The sequence below is a fragment of the Pseudoliparis swirei genome, chromosome 2 (assembly GCF_029220125.1).
Source record: "Pseudoliparis swirei isolate HS2019 ecotype Mariana Trench chromosome 2, NWPU_hadal_v1, whole genome shotgun sequence".
NCBI lineage: Eukaryota > Metazoa > Chordata > Actinopteri > Perciformes > Liparidae > Pseudoliparis > Pseudoliparis swirei.
The window spans coordinates 20,695,380-20,711,014 of NC_079389.1; the positions used below are offsets into that span (position 1 = coordinate 20,695,380).

Genomic DNA, 15,635 nt, shown 5'->3' on the forward strand with positions numbered 1-15,635 from the left:
GCCTGCCGGCGGTTTGAAAGCGGGACTCGAACCCTTTTTGTCACGAGACGATCGGAAACCGTTTCCGACGGCAACGTCGGCGAATAAATAAACAAGTAGCAGGCCGCCACATCGTGAGACGACATGGGACTAAACCCTAAAGTGATCCCGACGGAGCCTTAAGATCAGTTTAGTTAGCGGATGATATACCATAGTAATAATAATAATAATAATAATCATCATCATGATGATGTCATTGTCTGTGTGAACATATTGGAGCCAGGTTACATTTCATGAAAGTATATTTACCTCTTAATGAGGTTCCAGGGCACCAGACTGGTTGCATCAGCTTTGTGCCAAGACACCACAACAACAACAACAACAACACATCTTAATTCCCTTAAAAAGGCCACAGATCAAACACACACCATGACCTTTGTTATACATGATTAGAGTTTATTTTAAATACTTTTTTAAATTCAATTAAAAACAAGACATTTCACAGCTAAGGAGCCTACACAGTAAGCAACAAGGAGGGAGAGTCTCCACCCGCCTCTCTCTTTCATCCCCCCATCCCCCCTCGGTATCTATGTCGTTTGTTTTGAAAGCTCTGGTCGGGCGGGGTGGGGGCACCGGATCGGTAAACGGGTTCTTTGAGGCTCGGGGGGGGGGGGGGGGGGACTCTGAGTTGTGTTATTGTGCACAACACCGAGGGCGGAGCTACTTCCTGTTCCAACGCCGGCCCAGCTGCCACGTCGAGAAACCGACCCCCGACGGGTTTCGCCAACTCCCGTGGAAGATGAAGATGAAGGTGAAGATGAAGATGAGCTCCATCCAACACGGGATCAACGGTCAACACGCGTTCCTTTCGTTTTAGTTGTTTTACACTCTTAAAAAGGGAACTCCAAATCACAAAAAGGAGCAGCTTTTGCATTTTGATTTGATCATCCTTTTTTTAAAGATGCAGATTTCGATTTTTTCTAATGGCCAACAAATCACACGAAAGAGACCAAAACCAACATTGAAGTGACTCGTCTGTGAACCCGAGGCCTTTGGAGTACTCCTAGTAGTACTAGTAATAGTAGTAGTACTAGTAGTAGTAGCTGTAGTAGTACTAATAGTAGTAGTACTAGTAGTAGTAGTAGTAGACTGTACTTTGGGCTGATCCTCACTAGAAGCACATGTGTATTCGTCGTGAAAAGAAACTTTGAATTCAGGAGGTGGTTTTGTTTTTGTTTTTGTATTTAGGTGGAAGGATATTTTCTTCGCTGACAATTTGGGAGTTCGTCTTCATCAGAACTCGCCCGCTACATTTACCATCAGCACTTGATCAGACATCCATATTTTTTTTTAAAAGGTAGCAGATGAGTCTCTTTCCGTCGTAAAGCACAGACTCGCGCCGTTGGTTTCGGTCGTCTCGTGGGAGCTGTCGACGACGCCGACGATATAGAATAACGCCGGGCTGCACGGGGATTACATATTTCTGAAAATACAAGGACTAGACTCCAAGGAGACGGCCACTCGCTCCGGGAAATAAGAGACAAGTAAGAAATAAATACGTGATTTGTAGAGGAAGAAAATAGAAAAACTTGTGTGGCGGAGCTTCCGATGGCGCCGCTGTCCGCCGGCACGCGGTGGTGTGGAAACCCGCGAGATGGCTGTGGGAGGAGCTTCAGGGGCGGCGGTCTGGCCTAGGACAGCACGGCGTTGGAGCGCCGTATCCCGATCAGGTTGTCGGCGCTGATGGATCGCCTCATCGCCGCCCGACTCAGGTACTTGTACTTGTCTTCGCAGAGTCTAGAAATGGCCTGCGCGGATAAACACACACACACACACACACACACACACACACACACACACACACACACACACACACACACACACACACACACACACACACACACACACACACACACACACACACACACACACACACACACACACACACACACACACACACACACACACACACACACACACACACACACCTCGCTGAAAGCAAAGGCCCAGATGACCGGACCGAGCGGGAGGAAGAAACCCCCGAAGCCCGGCTCACCTCGAGCTTCTGGGCGCGCTGGTTGCCGAGCGGCTCCAGGGGGAAGTTGAGCTCGTTGTCGTCGGCCAGCTGCCGCAGGTCGAAGTAGTACTTGGCGTAGACGCTGGCGGGAACGTTGACGTTGAACTGGAGCAGCTCCAGGAACTGGCGCTCCATCTCGTTCCTGGCGGGCGGAGAGAGACACCTGAAGGTTACCGCGGCGACTCGCGGCCGGAACGCCGGCCGACGGCTCTCGTCGGCCGGGGGAGACGCCGGAGGCGACGCACACACACACGCAACGCCATCTTCTGTGGCGGTGTGTCGCAGGGGGGGGGGTGCATTCAATGTTGTAAAATGTATTTATTTTAAACGATTTTTGTAATGTTTTTTCTTAAACGACACGACCGTTTCAATAGAAGAAAACATTTTTGCTCCATGTCACACACACACACACACACACACACACACACACACACACACACACACACACACACACACACACACACACACACACACACACACACACACACACACACACACACACACACACACACACACACACACACACACACACACACACACACACACACACACACACACACACACGAGGTGGTCGCCAAGGAGACGGCATCTAGGATGCTTTGTTGGTCAGCAAAGGTGGTGGGAGGCGAGCGCGAGTGTGCGTGTGATGTCTGGTCTCCCGGGGCAACTAATGGAGTGGGCGAGAGCCGGGGGCCATTATGTAGGAGCAGTGAGAGCACTTGAGGAACCCTCCCCTGTCTATCTTTGTGTCTCTCTCTCTCTCTCTCTTTCTCTCCCTCTCTCTGCCCCTTCTTCCCATCCGGACCCGAGCTCACAAAGACACTTCAATGACGGCAATGAAACAGAGCAGAGAGTGCGGGTCAGACACGTATATATGAGTGGAGAGATAAGGAAGAGGGAGAGGGAGAGAGAGAGAGATGGGGTCTCACAGGCGCTGCACGTACCTCTCCAAATCAGAAAAAAAAAATTGGGAGGCACTTTCAACCTCTTCTCATATATATATAAATATATATATACACACATACACAGGCACACCAACAAAACAAAAATCAAGCAATCATTGGAAGTACAGCCGCCCCTCCAGCCCGAGCACTTCTCCTCCTCCTCTGTATATATAATATATGTTACTGTGTTCATAACATTATAATATATAATATATGTTACTGGGTTGATAACATTATAAGATATAATATATGTTACTGTGTTCATAACATTATAATATATAATATATGTTACTGTGTTGATAACATTATAATATATAAGATATGTTCTTGTGTTCATAACATTATTATATATAATATATGTTCTTGTGTTCATAACATTATAATATATAATATATGTTATTGTGTTCATAACATTATAATATATGTTATTGTGTTCATAACATTAGAATATATAAGATATGTTATTGTGTTCATTACATTATAATATGTTACTGTGTTCATAACATTATAATATTATATGTTACTGTGTTCATAAAATTATTATAATATATGTTACTGTGTTCATAACATTATAATATATGTTATTGTGTTCATTACATTATATGTTACTGTGTTCATAACATTATAATATATGTTACTGTGTTCATAACATTATAATATATAATATATGTTACTGTGTTCATAACATTATAATATATAATTATAATATATGTTATTGTGTTCATTACATTATAAGATATAATATATGTTACTGTGTTCATAACATTATAAGATATAATATATGTTACTGTGTTCATAACATTATAAGATATAATATATGTTACTGTGTTCATAACATTATAATACATAATATATGTTACTGTGTTCATAACATTATAATATATAATATATGTTATTGTGTTCATAACATTATAATATATAATATATGTTATTGTGTTCATTACATAATAATATATAATATATGTTACTGTGTTCATAACATTATAATATGTTACTGTGTTCATAACATTATAATATATAATATGTTACTGTGTTCATAACATTATAATATATAATATATGTTACTGTGTTCATAACATTATAATATATAATATATGTTATTGTGTTCATAACATTATAATATATAATATATGTTATTGTGTTCATAACATTATAATATATAATACATGTTACTGTGTTCATAACATTATAATATATAATATATGTTATTGTGTTCATAACATTATAATATATGTTACTGTGTTCATAACTTTATTGTCCGTCTTGTTCTGATTCAACAGCGGCGGGACAGCGATGACGCGCGGAGCAACTCGAGAGCTGATTGGCCCGATTTGAGAAATGATCGCCTCAAAGTTCAAATATTTCAACTCGGTGCGGAAATTGCGCCGCTCAGAACGCGCCGCTGTAAACGCGTCGCCCACATCGCGGCGCCTGGAAAAATGTTGCGTCTATCAGCAAATCCATTTGTTTCGGATTTTTTCAGTTTTTCTTTTAACACCTTGAAATACGTCAGTAACCCTCTCGAGAACCGTTCATAATCGTCTTTAAAAAAGAAGGAAAACCCACGAAACGCCACTAAACCACCGAGTCTGCCTTCGGCCCCTTCACAGACCCTCAAACCTCAGATTCCGGATATTTGGGGGGGGGGGGGGGAATAAAGACCAACTCACATGTCCTCCACGGTGATGTCTTTCAGGATCTGGCAGTAGTCGACGTTCCACACGGCCTGGTCATCCCACACTTTGGACGCCAACAAGATGGCCCCCAAGACGATGCGCTTCCAGTTGGCGGGGCAGATGTCCAGCTCGGCGTAGGTCAGCAGGCGCTCCAAGTACACCTGGAGCCGGGGGGAGGGTTACATTGGAAAGTTGGCATTTGAATTCGTAATATTTCAGGGTTCTTCCACATGTTGACCAGTGGATTTCCAGGACTTTAACCCTCCTGTTACATTTAGGGTCAATTTGACCCCATTCAATGTTTAATGTCGGTGTTCTTTGGGGTCAATTTGACCCCAGGCTGTTTTTCAGTGTCAAACATATCAGAAATATCAACTTTTTTATTTATTTAAAGGGCTATTTAGGTAGTCAACAAACAAACATAAAGTACCTCACACTTAAACTTGGGAAACAATATTAATTCTAATAATTTTCTGGAGGTTTTAATTGCTGGGGTCAAATTGACCCCAAGAGTAACATATGTTAGTAAATGTGAAGGTAACAGGAGGGTTAAATCAAATTTCCATGACTTTTCCAGGACTTTAAACCAAATTTCCATGACCAAAATGAAATCTCGGTATAAACATGAAAAATGTAGAAAATGTTGCGCCGGCTTATATTTTGAGCGTCTTTCTTTAAAAAACATATTAATTATTTCAAACTGGGCGTAAATGATGTGATCATAACACATTTCCATGACTTTTCCAAAACTTTTATGATTTAAGTTTTTCCCATGACTTTTCCAGGCCTGGAAATGACCATTTTAAAATTCCATGACTTCTCCAGGTTTTCCATGACCGTACGAACCCTGATATTTGTTGTTATTGTTGAAGCTTTATTCAACCAGGTGAATCCCATTGAGATTTTAAAAAAAACGCTTTTTCGAGGGCGACCTGGATGAGACCGGCAGCGACATAAGAAACTGAGTAAAAAAAATACAAATAAAAAGTTAAAAGAAACTAAAAAAAGTGACGATATAACATTGTATCTTCCCTCATTGGTTCCCTTTACACGAGGTGAGAACAGCCGTCGAGGGCTGGGCTCTAGCAAAGCCCCGCTCCCTGTGTTCAGAGGTAAGACAGAACTCTATTACACCCACGACTTCACAAATGTCGTTTCTAACGGGCCCAACTTTGAAGACGAGGGCGCAGTCGTCTTCCTCGAAAATGCAAAGGTGCGCATTGTTTTCACAGGACAATGTCAGAGTGATGCTCTCACTGGTCTCAGGTGGAGAGACGAGGGGTCAGAACACAGACGCTCACCTGAGCGTCATGGGGACCAGATCTGCTTGTGGGAGTTTGCTGCCCTCTGGTGGCCGCTTTGTGGTAATGACACGTCGTTATAACAACTCTGCTTCTAGGTTCTTCTACAAGTCTGTCATCCGCTGTATCCGCAGGAGTTGCGAGACACGACGGCAGCCCCTTTGCAAATGGCCGCAGACTCACGCTGGATTCTGAAGGTGCCCGGTAACTCGGATAATATCTCATAGACTAGACCGTCTCGGTTTGTACGACCACTCTTCGCGGCAAAAAAATGTAGACGGACCGGTGTTCTGAGAATTTTGGCACTCGACTAAGCCTCCGTTAAAACCGGACGATAACACCGCCGCTGTGAAGACGGCGTGGGAAGCGGCGTCAGACTTACGAGAGTGACGATGGCACACTCGGCGGTGAGCTGCGCGGCGCTGAAGAGCGTCTGGACGAAGCGGTAGATCAGCTTGTGTTCGGGGTCGACGGCGGCGTAGTCCTCTGGGAGCGGCTCTTTCTGGGGGGGGGGCAAACAACAGGTCAGAGGCAGTAGCTTCGTGAGAAGGAGACAGCTTCTGGTGTTGAAACCCATTACCCGACGCACACTTCGACCCTTTCAGTGTCCTTGCCATGTTTATTTAAATGATACACACCCAAGAGTGTTTCAGTTTCTCATGGGGGGCCAAATTCTCTTATTTTTTCCCTATTTTCTTAAGTCTGCTTTCTCATACGCGAGTACCCGCAGTCCCAATTGGCTAAAATTAAAGGAAAATACAGGTTTAAAAAGAAGCCCTTTCCTTTAATACACAAGAACACAATCCACTTGCTGAAAAGCGGACATTGAGGAGGGTTCACTCCATTGGATTGTTACGTCAAAAAAATAAAAATAAACATTTGCCATGGAGAACTAGAACGGGCACTCGGTAGAGCGCATACCTTCGCATATCACAAGATTGGGCATTGAATTATGAACATTTTGGCATTAGTTGCATGCCAATTGACCGTGCTATGGTAAAAAGATTTGGACCTTTCCATGACCTTGACCTTTGACCCGATTGATCCCAAAATCTAATCAAATGGTCCCACCAAATTTCATGCGATTCGGTTTAAAACTTTTTTTGTTAAGCGAGGAACACGCATATAAATAAATAAATACACGGCGATCAAAACAAAACCTTCCGCATTTTCAATGCGAAGGTAATTATGAAGTTATGGGGAAAAGTTGGTTTTGAATTAATTACAAATCTCGGTCCTCATCTCTCACGAGACAATACGAGAAAATAAAGCACAACGGAAGTAAAAAATGACCGCAAGTTTGAAGAAGGGAAATGAGTTGTGGTGGACGCCGTCCACCCGACTCATTTCTTTCTAGTCCGACTGAGCATCTGTTTGAGATCCAACATTCGAGTCTTGCCGAGCGTCTCGCCGACACACTCACCGATAAGGGGTGCAACTTCTCATCAAAGATGTCCAGCGACCTGCCGGAGTCCCTGAGGAACACACGGGCGCGTTGGTCAACACAGTCGTCGTGCTTTTACAAGCGATATGACGGAGAGAGCATATGGAGCGCGGACACCGACCTGTTTTTGATGTGGTAGTATATCGCCAACGTCACGCTGGAGAAAGAGAGGAAAAAAGACGGACGAGAAAAATGGTGTCGCAGTTTATGCCTTTAGATAGATAGATAGATAGATAGATATATACTTTATTAATCCCCAAGGGGAAATTTGTCGAGTCAGTAGCAGCAACACAAGAATAAAAAAACAAAACACAAAATATAAGAAGGGTTAGGGTGATCTGGCAAGAGGTGAACTGTTGTAGAGCCTCATAGCCGTCGGCAGGAATGTTCTCCTGTATCTCTCCTTGTGGCAGCGGAGGCGAGGAGACGCTGGAGAAAGTACTCCTCTGTCCCTGTAGGAGTGGGTGGTGGGGTGGGTTGTCCAATATGGACACCAGTTTCTACAACGACCTCCTCATCACCACCTGTTCCAGGTGCTCCAGCTGGCAGCCGATGATGGAGCCAGCCTTCCTAACCAGTTTGTTAAGACGGCTGGTGTCACCGACTTCGATGCTGCCCCAGCAGACAATGGCAAAGTGCAGCACACTGGCGACAACCGACTGGTAGAATAACTCCAGCATCTTGCTGCACACGCTGAAGGATCGAGCTTTCTCGGAAAAAAAGCCGACTCATCCCCTCTTGTACAGCGTTGATGTTGGCCTTCCAGTTCAGTCGGCTGTCGATGGAGACGCCCAGGTACTTGTACTCTCCACCATGTCCACGCCCACTCCCAGGACACTCAGAGGTGTAGGAGCTGTCGCCACCCTCCTGAAGAGCAACACCAACTCTCTGGTCATGGGCACGCTCAGCCGCAGGTGGTTCTCTCATCCACACTTTTACAGTCACTCTCCACTGCCCTGGCCACGCTCAGCCGCAGGTGGCCTCTCGCCCACTCTATGTCATCACCACTGCCACCTACCTCCTCCCGTCCATCCCTAATACACCCGACCACTGCAGAATCATCAGAGTACTTCTGCAGATGGCATGACTCGTGTTGTACGAGAAGTCACTGGTGTACACGGTGAAGAGGAAGGGAGACAGAACAGTTCCCTGGGCTCCACATCACTCACTGACCACTGTTCAGCACAGCACACGCCCATTCTGACAAACTGTGGTCTGCCTGTGAGGTAGTCAGTGATCCAGGAGATGGTGGACGCACACCACCCACACCCAGCTCTCACACTCACTCAGCAGCAGTGGCTGGATGGTGTTAAATGCACTGGAGAAGTCAAAGAAAGTGACTCTCACAGAGACATCGGTTCCATCCAGGTGCGACTGAGCTCATTGCAGCAGGTAGATGATGGCGTCGTCACTCCCACATGAGGCTGGTAAGCAAATTGCAGAGGGTCCACGATGATTTCACCTGCGGCCGGAGGTGGCCAAGACCAGCCTCCAGCACCTTCATCACATGGGAGGTGAGGCGGCCGGGTCGGTAGTCGTAGGCCAGATGGTGCTGACTTCTTTGGGACAGGGACCAGGCACGCGTTCTTCCACAGCACGGGACTTCCCCAGCCTCAGGCTGAGGTTGAAGAGGCGCTGCAGGACACCAGACAGCTGGGTGGCGAGGTCTTTTGACCCTGGGGCTGATGCCATCAGGACCTTCAGCTCTGCGCTGCTGTAGTTTTCTCTCAGCTGTCTTCTCACCTGGTCAGTCGTCACAGAGAGAGGGGGGTGGAGGGCCCATTGTATTTGAGGAGGGCTGATGTGCAGCTCAGCAGGGGGACAGAGGGGAGGAGGTGTTTGGGAGGTGTGATGTGTGGAGGAGAGGGGGGGGGGGGCTGTAGACTACCTGGAAAAACAGTTCAGCTGTTTGGCCTCTCTCAGGGAGCCCCTGGCTCCTCTCCCTTGAAGCCAGTTATCTGCTTCATGCCAGACCACACCTCCTTGTGTTGTTCAGCTGGAGTTTGGCCTCCAGCTCCCTCCTGTAGGTCCTTGCCCTCTGAGCTTTCACTTCTTCAGGCGCTGGGCTTTTTCTCAGCTCATCCCTGTCTCCAGACCTGAAAGCAGCTTTCTTCATGTTAAGCGCTCCAGGTCCCTGGTGATCCAGGGCTTGTTGTTGGGGAAGCAGCGACAGTCCGTGATGGGATGGTGGTGTGTTCACAGAACTTGATGTATTCCGTGATGCAGTCGGTCATACAGTTGATGTCCTCCCGTGCGGTCCACACAAGCATCCCAGTCCGCCGTCGAAGCAGTCCTGTAGCCGCGTTAGGCCTCCATAGACCACCTCCTCACAGTCCTGGTGGTCACCGCAGCCTCTTCACCAGAGGAACATACCTGGGTGTCAGCCCGGAGGGTCATGATCAGACCTGCCGGAGGGGGCAGTGGGCAGTGGCGCGCTGTGCGCCCTAGCATATATACAGCAAGTCCAGAGTTTTATTGTTCCTAGTTGCAGTCTCTGTATTGATGGAAGGTTGGCAGAGCTTTATCCAGTGTGGTGTGGTTAAAGTCACCAGTGATAGCCATGAATGCTCCAGGCTGATGATTCAGCAGAGCAGACACAGTGGAGTGGATGGTGTCCACAGCTTCAATGTTCGGGCTACAGAAGCCCCCTTCACGCACATGGTCCGGGTGGCACCACCGTTCATTCACATAAACAGCGATCCCGCCCCTCTTCTTTACCGCTCTGTGCGCCCTGTCGGTCCGAATAACAGTCCTGAAGCCGGGCAACGCGCATGTGATCGGATAGTCGTCTGCAGCCCGCACGCCAGTGAAACACAAGAGACTGCTCACTGGAGACACGGAAGGGTCATTACCAGCGGCATGAGCTCATCTTGTCGCTCAAAGACCTCCGTTTATTTCTGCGTCAGACCCACGGGTGGTATCTCCCTCGTTTTAGCCCTCCCGCTGACACCGGCCTCGCAGCTCGCCTTCCGCTGACTTCAAGCGGCAGCACAGAAGCTTGGCGATCAGCTGAGCGCCAGTAGTACAACCGGTCCCAGTCATTGTTATGCTGCGGCTCATAATACTCAGTCCAAAGTGAACAAAAAGCCCACAGTAGAAGAATAAAAAGTAGTTATGGTCCAGTGTCAGACCGTAACTAAGACAAGCGATGAAAGAAAGAAGAAGAAAAGAGAGGGTGCGACCGTAACTAAGACAAAGAAAGAAAAGAAAGAAAGAAGAGAAAAAAGAAGAAAAAAAGACAATAAAATAAAAGCAAAACGCCACTACTGAAACAAGCAGCCGTTGGCACAGCGCTTCCTCTTTGGTAGAAACTTCAATAACAATAAAAAACACATCTCAATTGGAGAAGAACAAACTGTGTGTGTGTGTGTGTGTGTGTGTGTGTGTGTGTGTGTGTCACCAAAACATTTGCAGTTAAACGCACCGAGATAATCCCGATGAAATGTGTTTTTCCAAATTAACATCCTCTGCCCGAAATTAGGCGTGAGGGCATCTGCTGTCGTCACGCACCCGTTCGGTATTCCTCGAGGATTACCACGCTGTGACGCAACGGGATTTTGTCACGCAATATAGTGTGTGTGTGTGTGTGTGTGTGTGTGTGTGTGTGTGAAATGCTCCCACCATTTGATCGTGCTTTTGAGGTTTGGCTGGCTGACGGTGTTGTCGTCGATGAAGATCGTGGAGCAGGAGCTGTACTTCTTCGACAGCGGGCCGGGCGACACCTTGAGACGTTGGGGATTCACACGGTCGACAAGTTGAAGCCCCCCCGCAGGCCGGCGAACGCACTGCAGCTCAAACAATCGATTCAAACGAACAGACCGTGACACTTACGTGGCGGATGTGATTCACGTGGTTGCTTCTCCTCTTGTCGCGGACTGCAAAAAGAAGAGAAACGGTCAACGAGGCCGCGCTTTGAAGCGGCGGTCAGATTCCGCATCCCTGTAAAGAACCAGATGCGTGTGCACTGCACCCGATTTATTTGTATTCACTTGCTGCGAATTAAAAAGACACCGACAGCAGCCTGATAGAAAAGATCTGCTTTAATCAGTTAATGAATGAATGGTTACAAATATAAATTGCTAAAATATGACAAAAACATGTGGTACAGAATTAACATGTCAACCATCTTAACATTTAACAAGGAATCATGCGTTTTAGGTGTGTGTGTGTGTGTGTGTGTTGCTCACTGTCTGTCTGGGACTTGCTCAGGAAGATGGTGGCTGCCCGGGCGTGGTCAGAGGGGTTGGACTCCGAGGCCAGCTCTGGGGGAAGAAACAATAAAGTGTACATTACTGCTTCATAATGACAATCTGTGAACGAACGAACGATATCGCGTATCCGATTGCCGTCTGTAGGTTGGAGACGGCAAATAAAAATTCTCGCTGAACTTCCACCAGAAGCACATGCTTTACGTATCAACATTCCCATCACCCAGCGGGCAACGGTTTTTAAAAAGGGAGAACAGACGAACGGTCTTTTGTATTTCCCCAAATATAAATGAAAGTGTTTAAGAATCGTATCGGGGCTTTTTATTTTATAGGCCGACGTTGAGATACTTTACAGACGGCTGCAAAAACACACCGAGAGCACTGGGTTCGTACACGAGCTCGACTGTGAGAATTGCGTTCTGGATCTGGATCCGAGCAGACGGCACGTTATATAAAAGACTGGGGGGGATTAGGCGAGGACGGCATGAGGAGACACGAGGAATGCGGGGAGGACCGCTCGACGGATTCCGACCCTCGCCCTGCCGACAGCTGCTCTCAGCAAACAACTCACACACACACACACACACACACACACCAGTGGTATGAATGGCGACACTGGGACTGAGCTTGGGCCTAGTTCACTTGGACATTTCTGAGATGATTTCCCCATCAAAGGCCTGTGTCACTGCGTGACAGCAAGAAAACACGAGGGAGGGAGGGAGTGGGGGGGGGGGACTGTCTGAAGACATGTCCTAGTTGCTAACATTAGTTAAAACGTTGTCCTTGGAACGGTGGGCATATTGCTGCTAAGTTTTTGTCATTGAGTAGAAAAAAACATTTTTAAAGGAGTATTTCTATTTCATTTCTCACCCAACAGCACCCACCCAAAGACCATAATAATTAAATGATTGTTTATTATTGCTCATTTACCTCGGGGTTAATGTGGCGTCGACAAGATATGGGGGATTTGTTTGCATTGTTAATGTCTGATGTGACGTCACTGCGATCAACATGATGCTGCAGTGGCCAACTAAATTGTGAGAAGAAAATCATCATCATCATCAGAAGCTGGTACTTGTCATTGCACTAAAGAAGGCTCTTGTTCGTGTGCCTGTATTAGTGTAGGACCCCCCCCCCCCCTTTACTGTCACACAACTGGATGTGCGGATATATTGACTTTATCCGACATGAAAGTCGGTATGCTTAAGAGTCACGTGAAGGAACCTAGATCTCGATGAACCCTCCCACAAACAAACAAACAAACAAACAAACAGCATGTGCATTGTGCGAAGCGTAGAGCTGTTTAAATCCGGCACAGGTGCGCGCTGGGTGATCACGCGCACGCCTACCGTCTGGCACCTCCCTGTCGCTGATGTGCTGCAGGTAGGGCACCGCGGTGTTGTCGTCGCTCTCTTCGGTGCTGGTCTGGAGCTCCTCCAGCCGCTCCGCCGGTTGCCTCGACGGTAGCTTGGGGCTCGACTCCGGAGAGGCGCAGCACGACACGGTGCTCCCCATCCCGGAGCGGGCAGCTGCAGGCGGTGGGCGGCCAAGTCCGAGTAGCGCAGCGGGTCGAGGAGCTAGTGAAGATCAGCTCCCTGCGGCTTCGTGAACATCACCCGGCTTTTTCTGACTGGCTCGAGGCTGTCTGCGCGTGCTAGATCGCCGCTGTCCGTCGACTCCCCGGCATCGCATTCCTGTCGAGGGTGACGTGACGTTGTGTAGGTTGACCGTCAACGAAGTCGCCACGCAGGCTCGCCCTGTCGTCTGAACCCCGCGTCCTCTCACGTAACGACCGACAGCTGTCCGAGTCGACACTTCATTCCTCCGACATGGCTAGAGTTGTGCTGCTAGAAGCTAGCTAGCATTGCAGCGGTTTAAGTTAGCGTGTCTAACTTTATTTCTCCTCTACGTTAATTACGGATTTCGAGTAAACACAATTTACTTTAAAAAGTTTAAAAATAGTTATGACTCAAAACCGCTAAATTCTGGCTATTTTTTTATTTTTATTTCAGGAGACTTTCCAAACAATCCCCGCCGACGTCACGCACTCTGTGTCGGCGTGTAGCCAACTCTAGCCCGAGGTTTCTGCGGCCTTCTGTGGGAAATTAAGATTAAAAAAATAAATAATAATCCAAGACTGCGGGCAATAAATTCTCAATGAAGTCAGTGACTAATCCGTGTTCCAGTTCTTCATTAGGTAACCGAGTCTAGCTGCTGGCTCCACTAACGCCTCCAGCCCGTCTGCTCTGTGCTGGGTGTACTCCCCGCCACGGCCACCATCTGTTGCCGGAGCTCACATCGCCACTTGGCACCGGGACGTAGTCGCCCGCCCATTTACTAATTCCACCCCGTCCCATTGGCTGAGATATCAAAACATTTTTTTTCGGAGCCGCCCATTGGTCGACAGAGCTATCTGTTAAAGACAGTGGCGGGCCGTGCATTTACTACCTAGGCCTTCAATGCCGTCTTACTACAGCTGAACAACCTAATGTAAGATTAGTTCACCATGTATTTATGTATGTACATGTGTATATATCAGAGAACCCCCCACCCCCCCACCCATCAGTGCTTGAGCCTGCTCTATCCCCCCCAGTCTACGAGTATCCAGGGTACACATCCTGGTTACCATATTCTGCTCCCCAGGACTCTCCCAGATCCTCAAGTAGACCTCAGAACAGTGAGTCTGCTCTCTATTTACGCACTCTGGATCAAAGCTCCGTGACGTCACTATAGCTTATAGCGAGTATCGACGTCACAGCACAGAACCAGAACGCTGCGTTGTGAGAGCCAATCAGCGCTGAGCTGCTCCGCTGTTGGATCTAATTGGCTGCTGCTGGTCTCGTGATGCTGGATGCGGAAGTCATTCACACCGGGGCGCTAGATGTTGCGACGTGTGCGGCATTTCCACAAGAAGTATAACGTAGACAAATTGGTTAATTATTCCGTGGCGGATGGCGGAACATATTTTTCCACGGAGCAAAGTAACGGAGATAAGCCACGCAACCCTCAAATATTCTGATGATGTTTTAATGACGTGGTTCAATTAAATACTCGCTCTCTTAAACTTTAAATCTTGAAAGAAATAATGTGTTGTGTTTGTGCGTGTGATTTTGTGTGGTGAATGTAAACTCAGCTGTCATAACAAGCAGCAGGAGAGCACCGTGTTAACCTCTTGGTATACTGCATGCTCAACACATCAGAGCATTGTTTATTAAGGCTGCCCACATAGCATTTATCTCTTTATTTGCAGGCCTAGGAAAAGGACCCTCTCAAAAAAATGTCCAAACAGTACTTTGAACAAGTAAGATGTATTCTAAAGAATTTAACATAAAGACAGGACATTTGTGCAATAGAATTAGGCATGTTTTTGTAAATGAGAGTAGAGTTATTAAAACACATTTAAATTCTTTAAGGTAGCAAAGATGCCTCGTAAAAGACCTTTGCCAGGCCAGATTGCAGGGTACAACATGGGTACAACGCCAAATTAATTCAAATTTCCTGATATTTGAGCCACCAACGTGTGTGGCTGCGTGCGCGGCAACATTTTGGTCACCCGACAAAATCTCACTCCAAGGTTTTTTGAAAAGTTGGCAGCTCTGTGTTTAGGCCAGCAGAGAAGGCCTTGCTGGCCCTGACGGCCACCACTGGTTAAAGACGATTTAAACGGATGAACTGTGTCTTTCGCCGCTACTATTTTTGTATTGTCACGAAACCCACACATTAATATAGTTTAAATTAGCTCCACCAGGACCGGCTCAACATTAAAATGCCGTCTTCTCTGGGTGTAGTCCCCGCCACCGCCGCCATCTGTTGCCGGAGCTCACGTCACCACTTGCCACCGGGACGTAGTCGCCCGCCCACTTAGAAATTCCACCCGTCCTATTGGCTGAGATTTCAAAACAGTTTTTTTCGGAGCCGCCCATTGGTCGACAGAGCTGTCTGTTAAAGACGATTTAAACGGATGAACTGTGTCTTTCGCCGCTACTATTTTGGTATCGTCACGGAA

At 47.1% G+C, this 15,635-nt stretch overlaps 1 protein-coding gene across 2 annotated transcripts; it reads right to left on the reverse strand.

The window, feature by feature from the left end:
- Positions 1-411: 411 nt before the first annotated feature.
- Positions 412-15,260, reverse strand: ccnyl1 (cyclin Y-like 1). Of its 2 annotated transcripts, XM_056428717.1 has the most exons (10): positions 12,979-15,259; positions 11,609-11,683; positions 11,253-11,296; positions 11,043-11,143; positions 7,543-7,578; positions 7,401-7,452; positions 6,360-6,479; positions 4,671-4,837; positions 2,036-2,198; positions 412-1,787 (listed from the first exon to the last, which is right to left on the reverse strand). In XM_056428717.1, the coding sequence occupies exons 1-10, from the start codon at positions 13,142-13,144 to the stop codon at positions 1,671-1,673; spliced, it is 1,041 nt and encodes a 346-aa protein (XP_056284692.1). In that variant the 5' UTR covers positions 13,145-15,259; the 3' UTR covers positions 412-1,670. The 2 variants fall into 2 exon arrangements, with proteins under 2 accessions (XP_056284692.1, XP_056284702.1); XM_056428727.1 differs by lacking the exon at positions 7,543-7,578 and having other exon boundaries at positions 12,979-15,260.
- Between the last annotated feature and the right edge of the window lie 375 nt (positions 15,261-15,635).